The sequence below is a fragment of the Oncorhynchus gorbuscha genome, linkage group LG20 (genome assembly GCF_021184085.1).
Source record: "Oncorhynchus gorbuscha isolate QuinsamMale2020 ecotype Even-year linkage group LG20, OgorEven_v1.0, whole genome shotgun sequence".
Classification (NCBI taxonomy): Eukaryota; Metazoa; Chordata; class Actinopteri; order Salmoniformes; family Salmonidae; genus Oncorhynchus; species Oncorhynchus gorbuscha.
Genome location: NC_060192.1, coordinates 6,827,734 through 6,839,779, shown reverse-complemented (window position 1 = coordinate 6,839,779; position 12,046 = coordinate 6,827,734). Strand labels below are relative to the sequence as shown.

General features: G+C 40.9%; 1 protein-coding gene across 2 annotated transcripts; it reads left to right on the top strand.

Annotated features, from left to right (window-relative positions):
* The first annotated feature begins 1,197 nt into the window (after positions 1-1,197).
* Positions 1,198-4,405, top strand: cetn3 (centrin 3). Of its 2 annotated transcripts, none has more exons than XM_046317296.1 (5): positions 1,198-1,355; positions 2,969-3,104; positions 3,203-3,317; positions 3,434-3,625; positions 3,749-4,405. In XM_046317296.1, exons 1-5 carry the CDS (start codon positions 1,339-1,341, stop codon positions 3,790-3,792), a joined length of 504 nt encoding a protein of 167 aa, XP_046173252.1. In that variant the 5' UTR covers positions 1,198-1,338; the 3' UTR covers positions 3,793-4,405. The 2 variants fall into 2 exon arrangements, with proteins under 2 accessions (XP_046173252.1, XP_046173251.1); XM_046317295.1 differs by having other exon boundaries at positions 3,425-3,625.
* Positions 4,406-12,046: the final 7,641 nt, after the last annotated feature.

The following is a 12,046-nucleotide window of genomic DNA, read 5'->3' as shown; positions in this document are numbered from 1 at the left end:
GAAGCAATCATAGACATCTAAATATGGACAGCACATTTTACGACAGTACAGTATAGAAAAGTAGAGATCAGTACAATACAGTACATTACAGTAAAGAAAAATAGAGTATACTGTAGGTCAGCACAGTACTGTACAGAATAGTAGAGTTTATTACAATACAATACAGTACAGTATGGTAGAGCACACTAGAGTTGAGTACAGTATAATGTACTGTATTGTACTTTACTGTACTGAACTTTGCTGTGTCCAAACATGGGAAACATAAACGAATAATACACAACGTGCAAAAAAGGTTATTGCATTCTTCTACCTTTGTGTACCTATTCAGGACACATCACAGTGAATACATCACATATCCATAATTATGCATTTCGGTGTAGTACAGATCAGGGACCATTGATGTAATTGTGTTACTGTCATTCTGTAACTGGGTGTTAATTCCATTTAGTTTAATGTACATGTAGTTCAATAACCAAAATAGATGTTTTCAAATTCAAGGTGTCATAGCATAGCTGACAGCCCATTCTTTCTGCAGACATCTTTGACTCTTAATTCAGAGCATATATTTAACAGAGTTTTTGGAAAACGGAGAGAACATAACTTTACATCCTCATCCTCACTTTAAGTGAATGTGTTTTTGTAAAATGTTCAGTAGACATTGTTCAAAGTAGCCATTGTGCATATGAACCTGTGTAGTAAGTTTAACTTTGCAATCAATGGTTTTTGTTTGGCATACATTTTATTAAGGTGAAAAACCAGTCTGAGTTTTATCATGTTCCAATGGAATTGCCCTGCTTACTACCCCACTTTCATATATTTATACATATTGTAATTACATGGCTCTGCTTAATATCAGCATTTAATGATATTTCTAACTAAAAAGTACAAATTCTCAGGTCAATGGGCATGTGGTGGTACATATCATTTTGCTAATGAAAAGGAAGTCTGATCCTGATTACCTGATTTCACAGGAGTCATCTGTTGTTTTGTTAATGTAGGCAGGCTGACCAGTCCTCCTGCTTCACTTGGGTCTTAGAGTGAGGATTTTCCATCACTGGTCTCTGCATTTCTCTTGTCAACAGACATACAGCGCCTTTATACTAGGCAGAGAGTGCAGCAGGCACAACAGGACGTTTCTTCATGTAGGAAAATGCGCAGCAACTCTAGATTTCATCTGACAAATCAGAAGCGGTTTTGTAGCCGAGCACTGATCCAGCAACCAATGGGAAACAGCGAAACAGGCGCGGATTAACGGATTTGTTCCAAGGTGCTTTGTTGTTATTTTAGTAGCTGCCTTCAAACGACCAGCTGTACACGTTTAGGGCTACAACTTGAAGGATGAGTCTGTCTTTAAGGTATTTAGTTTACAATTGTAGCGACGTGTTTAAATGACTAACGTTACCTAGCAAGAACTGTGAAACAAACTGGCACTAGCCAGCTTCCTTGTTGTAAATTGGTTAGCTCAGCTACTGTCGCGAGGTAGATATGTTTGATATAGTAGGCAGTTGTTGTATTAGCTAGTTAGGCCATAGATAATTAGCTAGCTATTTACTGTCCAAAGTTAACCATCTGTGTCAGTATGTTAAACCTTAGCAACTGTCTATGAAGTGTGTCTGTAGTCAACATCGGTGTTCGAATAGCCGTACTAACATACTGTATACTACACACTTAGTTAATTTTAGTATACTGTAAACGCACGGTATCCTTTCAGTTGGGCGTACTGGCTCTTCGCCCGTATACCGGAAGCTGGTGCTGTTGCTATGCAACCTCTTGCTAGCTAGTTAGCGTAACGAATTACTTGTGAGACATTTTACGACTTCTGGTGTGTTCTTAAATTCAATCTGGAGTGCCAGAGTGCGCACTTAAATTCAGTGCTTGTCCGCTTGTAAAATTCAGAGCATTTCGCCCCTCGGAGCTCGGGCTTTGAGCATTCTGACCTTACAACTGCAGTAAAGCTAACGCTGGCTAGCTACTTCCAGAGACAAATGAGACTACTCTGACCATTTTACAAGCCCTATTAGAGCTGGATTGGCTGTTGTCATGTTGTCCAGAGTGTTGGTGACTAACTGCTGCTGGCAACAATTTAATTAAACTTTTTTTTTTTTGCCGACACCTGCCATGCGCTCTGGTACACTCAGAAGAGGCTGCTCTTAAATCGGAGTAGGTAGCAAGAGTGAATTTGGGAAATCACCAGAATTCCATTGAGAACGCACTATTATACCACTTAGCTGAGAATGACGGGAATATAATCAATTCAATAAACGTTGGGTAGTTAGTTAGCCTATAGTTAATATACTGGACGTTTGATGTATAAGTAGCCAACTAACGTTAGGACCGGTACATACTGCTGTAATGATATGCTATGTGGTTCGTAAGGACATTGTAGCTAACAAATTGTCAGCCAACCTAAATTGTAAGGTAACTTATTTGAAAAGTCACTACTTTATAACATTTGTCATAGTTAAAGCAATGATTTTGTATCCGCTCTCGGTCTACTTCAGCAGCATATTTTCCAACATTTTTTTCCCTCAAATCTGGAAGTGTGAAGCCATGCCCATTTCCTGAAAAATTGCATTATGGTCCCTAAAGTACAGAAATAGTGTCCTCTGCGTGTATACTTCATATTTTGATGAATTTAGTACGCTTCTGGGAACTTCTGGCATACTAATTATATCCATACCAATAAGCATACTATATACTCAATTCACGTCACAAATAGTACGGTTAGTGCTGTTAGTATGAGTATTTGAACACAGCCTACTTCAGAGACATAAGCTATGTGAGAATAGCAATTGCATGCTCCTCGTGTCTCGCCTTTCTCAAAACCCATTGGATGAGAAAGTCAGAGGTCCCGCCCCTCTGACTTTCTCTTCAAATGGGTTTTGAGAAGGATATGAGGACACAAGGAGTATGCAATTGAGAAAAGGTCTTTGTGTTTAATTTGACACCAACTGACAATGATGTTCAGGACTGAGCTGGCAGTGGATAAAACCAAGCGGAAGAAGCGGAGAGAGCTGACTGAGGAACAGAAGCATGAAATCAAAGAGGCCTTTGAGCTGTTTGACACAGACAAAGACAAAGAGATAGACTACCACGAACTCAAGGTAAACCTCTACCTACAGTTACCTTATCATTACTAGGATTCTGTTGTCCCCTTTTGCTGTCTAATCTTCACTCATACTCTGCCATATCTCACTCACAGGTGGCGATGAGAGCTATGGGTTTTGAGGTGAAGAAAGTAGATATACTGAAGATACTAAAAGATTACGACAGAGAGGGGAATGGCAAAATAACATTTGATGACTTTAATGAAGTTGGTATGTTTCCTGCTTTGTTTGCGTATGTGGAACCCTGTACAGTATGTGTTATGGCTGCTCTTCACGTATGTGTGCGTGTAATCCTGTGTCTGTTTACCCATGTGCGGGTGTCTCAGTGACAGACCGTATCCTGGAGAGGGACCCAAAGGAGGAGATCCTGAAGGCCTTTAAGCTGTTTGATGATGACGACTCCGGGAAGATCAGCCTGAGGAACCTGAGACGTGTGGCCAGAGAGCTAGGAGAGAACATCACGGATGAGGAACTACGCAGCATGATCGACGAGTTCGATACAGATGGAGACGGAGAGAGTGAGCACACACACAAATACGTAGAGCAGACACGCACACATTCAAAGTGGGAATAACCACCAACTAAAAATGTCATACTGACTTTCAATGTACAAAACAAAGTTTTCTCTCTCTCTCTCCCAGTCAACCAGGAGGATTTTGTATCCATAATGACTGGAGACTCCTGATTGAAGGGCTGCTGCTCTGGGGGCTTGGCTAGGAGGCTGAGGCTATAGATTCACTGTGGGATGGATAGGTCCCCCAGGTCACTGAGGGACTGCAAAATAGCTTACCTTGTCTCCTTTCCTTTATCTACACTGACCGACCAGAACTGACCAGGGGAAGTAGAGGAGAGTAGGTAAGGACGCCACTGTAGAGTAGGTAAGGACGCCACTGTAGAGTAGGTAAGGACGCCACTGTAGAGTAATGCGATTCAAAATCTCTCCCAAATAGCACTGCTGTCGCTCCTGTTCTTTTCTTTGTTGAAACATCTTGTGTGTTTTTACAATATGTTTGGTGCAAATACAACCAAATATTGTATGTTCTTTTCTTTTAGTAGTTTCTTTTCAAAATTTGAATAGAAGCGCTGTGTATCCATACCGTACAGAAAACTGTACAGATTACATAACAGGTCATGTCTCTGAGACATTCCTTGTAAACTTCAACGTTTTCAATAGTATTTCTGGATGGCGGTTTTAAATACAAACTGGCTTCACCGACCACATTTTGTAGTTTAGTAGACTATTTTTATTGAATTATTTTTAATGTTATTTATTTTACATAATAAACACAATTGACTGACTTCTGCTCTTGGATCGGTATGTATGGTGTGGAGCCTCTTGACAAAATGGGTGCAGACCAAGGTTATTATAGTTTTATTAGTTTGGGTTTTTATTTCTATTAGTATTTTTTTTATTTGAAAATCAGTTTATTTTCAGACTTAGTTTACTAGTTTTTATTCAGTTTTATTTTGAAAGACATTTTGTTTTTAGTGTTCTAACAATGTGATGGGTCAATAATTGAACACATTTAGGGTGTGTTGTATGGTTTTCAGCTTTTAACACATTAATTGCAAGAACTGACCCATGTGTCTGAGTAATCATTACACATAAATTGTGTTGTTCAACCGCATATGTTCTAAGAGTGTAGAGACGGAAAGTAGCCTATGCATGGGAGGCTAGGAGCCATGTAGGGAGGCTATGGGCCACGTATTTTCTGTACCATGCATGCAATTTGAGGTCAAAGTATGCTGGTAGAACAAAACAACCCTAAAATATGCAACAGGCTTCTAGCTCAAGGCACATTTCGGTGGTGGGACGAAGCCTTACAAAAGGTGAAGTTGATCCTCGTTGATGGAGGAGCTGATTACGTTTTTGTATATGACAGTAAAACATTCTTATGATGACTATAACATTTGTTGGCACCTTTCAATTCTTGCACATTTTCTCATAAGTACAGTAATACTCACGTTTGGATACACCTACTCATTCAAGGGTTTTTATTTTTACTATTTTCTACGTTGTAGAATAATAGTGAAGACATCAGTACTATATAAAATAACACACATGGAAACCTTGTAGTAACCAAAAAAGTGTTAAACAAATAAATATATTTGAGATTCTTCAAAATAGCCACCCTTTGCCTTGATGACTGCTTTACACACTCTTGGCCTTCTATCAACCAGCTTCAAGGTAGTCCCCTAGAATGCATTTCAATTAAAAGGTGTGCTGCCTTAATCAGTTGTGATAATGTAGGGGTGGTATACAGAAGATAGCCCTATTCAGTAAAAGACCAGGCCAATATTATGGTAAGAACAGCTCAAATAAGCAAAGGGAATTGACAGTCATCATTACTTTTAAGGCATCGAGGTCAGTCAATCTGGAAAATGTCAAGAACTTTCAAGTTTCTTCAAGTGCAGTTGCAAAAACCATAAGAGGTATATATTTTATCCCCAACAGCAACATGCACTACATGGTGAAAAGTATGTGGACCCCGTTCAAATTAGTGGATTAGGCTATTTCAGCACCACCTGTAGCTGACAGGTGTATAAAATGGAGCACACAGCCATGTAATCTGCATAGACAAACATTGGCAGTATGATGACAACTGGCTCTGGCAGCTCCAGAGTTCCTCTGTGGAGATGTGAGAACCTTACAGAAGGAAACGTATCTCTGCAGCACTCCACCAATCAGGCTTTTATGATAAAGTGGCCAGACGGAAGCCACTCCTCAGTAAAAGACATGACAGCCTGCTTGGAGTTTGCCAAAAGGCAGCTAAAGGACTCTCAGACCATGAGAAACAAGATTCTTTGGTCTGATGAAACCAAGATTGGCATTCAGGCCAAAGAGTTCAATCTTCACGCCTGGAGAAAACCTGTCACCATCCTTACGGTGAGGCATGGTGGTGGCAGCATCATGCCGTGGAGATTTTTTTCAGCAGCAGGGATTGAGGGACTAGTCAGGATCAAGGAAAATATGAATGGAGCAAAGTACAGAGATCCTTGAAGAAAACCTGCTCCAGAGAGCTTAGGACCTCAGACTGGGGCGACGGTTCACCTACCAAATGGACAACGACCCTGTCTTGTTTCGCACACTTTGTACAAAATAATAAAATGCAGTACTACAGGATATTTCTTAGCGTAGCTCTTTATTAGCTAGCTATAACTGGCATGTTCAGGTATCGCCAACCAGGATCAAACTGCCCATGACCTAACCATTTGGGTGGTCTTAACCAATCATAGCACAGTATGATATGGCGGTAAAATGCATGCAATTACAATTCAGTATGTTTACTTATATGAATATTACAGACCCTAAGCAAACAGCGAAGACAATGCAGGAGTGGCTTTAGGACAAGTCTCAATGACCTTGAGTAACCCAGCCAAAGCCCGGACTTGAACCCAATCGAACATCTCTGGAGAGATCTGAAAATAGCTGTGCAGCGACCCTCCCCATCCAACCTGACAGAGCTTGAGAGGATCTGCAGGGAAGATCGGGAGAAACTCTCCAAATACAGGTGTGCCAAGCTTGTAGAGTCATACACAAGAAGACTCAAGGTTGTAAACGCTGCCAAAGGTGCTTCAACAAAGTACTGAGTAAAGGGTCTGAATACTTATGTAAATGTGATATTTCAGTGTTTTGACATTTTTGCACATTTATTAAAATATACATCTGTTTTTGCTTTGTAATTATATGGTAGTGTGTGTGTATATTTGAGGAAAAAAACAGAATTTAATCAATTTTAGAATAAGGCTGTAACGTAACTGTGGAAAAGCTCAAGGGGTCTGTTTACTTTCTGAATGCACTGTATATAAGTGAACTCTTAACTTAAGATTTACGAAACTTCTATTCGATCAAATTAACCTCACGTAGCCAATAAGACATTACATTTTTTGTTGATCAAATTCAACACAATCTATATATCTTGGACCCCCGGATTTCCTCCGGATTTGTGTTTTGCAGCACATTCGCCGCTAACTCCACCCTCTCGCGCCATAGGCCTGAGACGAACTACCCAGCACGCACTCGCCTCTGCTGACCAGTGTGTTTGCGAGATGCCAGACAAAAGGCCATTTTAAAACCTTCCTGTGACTCCTGCCATGTCTATAGACATCCTCCAAACAAACAAAAACTGACCCGGATAATGGGTGCGCTACTGGTAAATAGTCGCTTATAGATACTGTATGTCAATCAGTCAGTCAGGTGGCTAGCTGCCAGCAGAGTTCTATTGCAGTAAAGTTGACATTAAACTGAGCCTACCTCAGCAGGAGCTAAAAATACATTTGAGTAGGCTACTGAGAAGGACAGTGTTGCGCTCAGTGGTGAGGGTAGGCTGCAATGCATGCGGGAGGAGTTGGAGAGAAAGAGGAAGCAAGCAGAGAGCGGGGATGCTAGGAAATGCGCGGGGTCCGACATGCCAATCAACCTGCTATCTGCCAATCACGGGAATGCCTGGAATGTTCTGATGCCGGGCATCCTGGTGGTTGGCGGAGGGGGGTGGAGCATTGGAAGTTATAAGACCAGGTTCAGCCTTTGTTCTCTCTCTCTTACGTCTGGGCTTCACAAGAGAAGGTCACGATTGGCTTGTGGGTTATCTGTCATCTATTTGGCGTGTGCTACGGCCCAAACAGTAGCCTGTGTAAAGTTGGTTTAATAAACCGTCAATTCGCAAACTCAAGCCTCTGGACAATTGTTCATTTTGTGGTACTAATCTTATCGAATGAGTTAGGAACTTAAGAAATATATGTTTCAATATGAACATCTTCCATATAGGCCTTACGTTAAATCCTGAAATAAAAATGCGAAACAATACAGTTGAACAGATATCACGTTTTCGTGTCATCGTTGATGCTACGTGTCAGTGTGAATCATCTCATATTTTCCCACTTTCGGGGTATATTGTTACAATTGTATAGCTAATAGGCTATCTGTTGGTAGATCAGCTGAGGTGAATGAACTTACAGCAGCTAAGGTGATAATGGCGGGGGGTATTTTTTTAATTTTTTTTACTGTTCTCCAAACTGCATTTTAAACGTTTTTTTGTTGTTGTATAGAAATGCAGTAAAGTTACTTCAATTACCCCCCAACCCCTTCCAGACCTCACTAAAACTCTAACCCTGGTTATGCCGTCATTACGACAAAGGTAGTTAGCTACGGCGTTTCGTCAACTAAGCGAGAGCACTTTCCTGCCTGCAACATGATTTGATTTCCGCAGTGGTAGAAAGCGCGAGCGCATTGACAAGCAAGGAAACATGTGCCGTGTTGCAGTAGTTCAGTGATCGTCGCTGCGTGGATAGAAGCCGACATGGCACAGAGAGCTGCTCTGCTAATACCGTCCTTCACAGAAAGTTATTGTAGACGGTTTATAAGATTAGTCGGCCTACGTTAATCAGTTCTTGATCTGTCCCCTTGATATAGCTTTGTGTCGACAGTAGGCTGCTGCTGATGTGATATAATAGTCAGTTCACCATTGACGAGGCATATTGAATGAATGGTAGTTTAGTAGTCACACCTAAATTGATGGATTCGTTCAGGGACGGAGAAACAAGCTCATATAGACCTAGTTCAGTTGGTGTCCCCCACGATGAAATCGGGGAGGGGACTGTTGATCTCTTCGTACGTTAATCACCTGCAATATCTGACAGCCCGATTTTTGACTGAACTTGGGCGAATGATGCATCTTGCCATAGATATCCAACATTGATTAAATTACTCTGAAAAAAAGTGATGCTACTCTTCTGTCACCGAATGACCGATCTGCGTGAAACTTGATATGTGGCGTCTATGGATAAAGGTCTCAACGCAATATTTTCCAGACTAGTACATAACACAACGTGGCCGCTATTGACCATAAACATTCACGTGGGCGTGGTCTGGCACATTTAGCACATATGCTCAGGGATATGAGTCTACCTAACCCAAGCCATATCTCGTATACTACTGGCCCAATTTTGACAAAATTTGGGTGAATGATGTGTCTTGCATCATTCGTGGGGAACTACATATTTGCGGTTCCCTGGTTTCATATTCCAAATATCCTACAGCAAGCTAGGCTACTACTACATAGTATGCAGTAATTCAATTATTTAGAATTTTCTCCCTTAACAAAATTTTCACTAGACTTTCCACATAATTAGAATAATCATTACACTTAAATGATGTGAAAGTGCCTTTGAGATGACCTCAATTTAATTTAGGAGACTTCTGTGTTGGTTACATTGTTTGATATAATTTAAGACTCTAGGTTTTGTGAAATAGCGGTCGAAATCTGAACAATTGTTACCCGGATGTAAGTTCAGTTAGGGAAGAGTTTAGTATGTCTTAATTTAGTCCAGGGGAGGGTCATGTAATCAGTATCGTCAGCATTGTGGAATTTAAGTATTGAATTCGGCTGTCTAACTGTGGTGTACAACAGCTCATGAAAATAGTTCTCTTCAAAATAATGTAAGGGTTTCTTTGTAGTCTCTGTCTGAAGAAAGTCAAGAAAAGTTCAATGTAAAATAATGCATGGATTAAATCGGGTGTCGAAGTTGCTATCGATTGGTGAGGACTAGGCTATTCACTGCAGTATTATTACTAATAATTTATCTTTAGCTCTTGGAGTCCCAGGAAAAGCTAGACTAGGCTTACAATAGCTTGTTGTACACTTATTTCTAGCATTTAATTGACTATCAGAGCCTGCTCTTGCTTGCTGAACGTAAAATACAAAAAACAAGAACTGGAGGGTATTCGTTATGTCAATTCTTTTGCAAAACGTTTCTTAACCAGAAGCAAACGGAACAAAACGGTGAGGGACCTACCTGAATTTGTCCAATAGAAACTCTCTTTTTGCTTTGTTTTGTTCTAAATGGTAAATGGTTTCAGTAATGAATAGGCCCCTGGCTGGGAATTGGGAAGGAGAGAGAGTGGAAGAAGGAGAGAGGGAGCGAGATCGATCAAAATATACCACATGAGTAGCCTGCTAAAGCACCTTTCTGGACCTTTGTAAACGGCCTAGAATAGATGAATAACTGATCCAAATGGTTGCCTAATCAAGCCTAGCTTGTATGGTGCTCCCTGTATATAGCTTCATTCTTGTATTTTATATTATTCCTCTTGTGTTGAATTTTGTTATTATTATTCCCATAAGCAAGAATTCCACAGTAAAGACACCAGTTGTATTTGGAACATGTGACAGAACATTTGATGCAGTTATTTCGGCATGAAACATTCTAAACGGGACGTTTGAGTGGTTTTTCTCTTCACTGTAATCAGAGGGATAGTACCAATATTATGTATGCCAGTCTCTTGCCCATAAGTAAAGGAGAGACTGACTGCATCACATTTTGTTTTTAGAAGAAGCATTACTGTGTTGAAAATTCCAAATGGTTTGCATAGTCAATGTACACACAGACTTAACCTGCCAGCCATGTGTGACATTTTAAATGCATGTAGTTCTGTCCTTAAGCTGTTCTTGTCTATTAATGTTCCTTTTCATGTCATTTTTTGTGTGGACCCCAGGAAGACGAGCTGCTGCAATTGCTACAGCTAATGGGGATCCTAATAAAAAAATTGCCTACATCCCAGCCCTAGCTAATAATTGTTTATTCACCTGATAACAGTAATACATTCCTCATTGTACTGTGTTGAAACCACAGTAGAATATTGTTATTGTCTAAAAATAGAGGCCTACGGGACTGTTTTACTAGCACAGACTGGAATATGTTCCGGGATTCCTCTGATGGCATTGAGGAGTACACCACAGTCATTGGCTTCATCAATAAGTGCATCGATGACGTCGTCCCCACAGTGACCGTAGGTACATACCCCAACTATAAGCCATGGATTACAGGCAACATCTGCATCGAGCTAAAAGCTAGAGCTGCCGCTTTCAAGGAACTGGACTCAGAGCTGCCGTCCTCCGATGAACCATCAAACAGGAACTGGACTAAGATCCGAAGCCTGCTATGTCCTCCGATGAACCATCAAACAGGCAAAGCTAAACTACTTCTTGTCATGTTTTGTCTTATATTGTTTTGTCATTTTGGACTAAGATCCCCTAATCAATCATTTAGTCTTCCCACACCTGTTCCCTACTTTTCCCTGATTAGAGTCCCTATTTCTCCCCTTGTTTTCCGTTTCTGATGTGGCAGGGCTTGCAAACTATTACAGACTACAACGGGAAGCGCAACCGAGAGCTGCCCAGTGACATGAGCCTACCAGATGAGCTAAACCACTTCTATGCTCGCTTCGAGGCAAATAGCACTGAAACATGCATGAGAGCACCAGCTGTTCCAGAAGACTGTGATCACGCTCTCTGCAGCCGATGTGAAAATACCTTTTTAAACAGGTCAACATTCACAGGGACACAGGGCCAGACGGATTACCAGGATGTGTACTGCGAGCATGCGCTGACCCAACTGGCAAGTGTCTTCACTGACATTTTTAACCTCTCCCTTTCAGTCTGTAATACCAACATATTTTAAGCAGACCACCATGATGTTCTTGGGCACATGACTACCGTCTTTAGCACTCACGTCTGTATGATGATATTGGACTACAGGAAAAAGACTAAAGACTAAAGTCAGACTCCAGCCACCCTAGTCAGACTGTTCTCTCTGCTACCGCACGGGAAGCGGTACAGGAGCGCCAAATCTAGGTCCAAGAGGCTTCTAAACAGCTTCTACCCCCACGCCACAAGTCACTTTTATTAACTCTACCCACATGTACTTATTACCTTATTAACAAACTGGTGCCCCCCTGTATGTAATCTCGCTATTGTTATTTTACTGCTGCTCTTTAATTACTTTTATTTCTTATTTTTGTAACTGCATTGTTGGTTAGGGGCTCGTAAGTTAGCATTTCACTGTAAGGTCAACACCTGTTGTTTTTGGCGCATGTGACTAATAACATTTGATATAATCAATAATGGAGTTTTTTGGCGGGATGCAAAAAAAATATATTG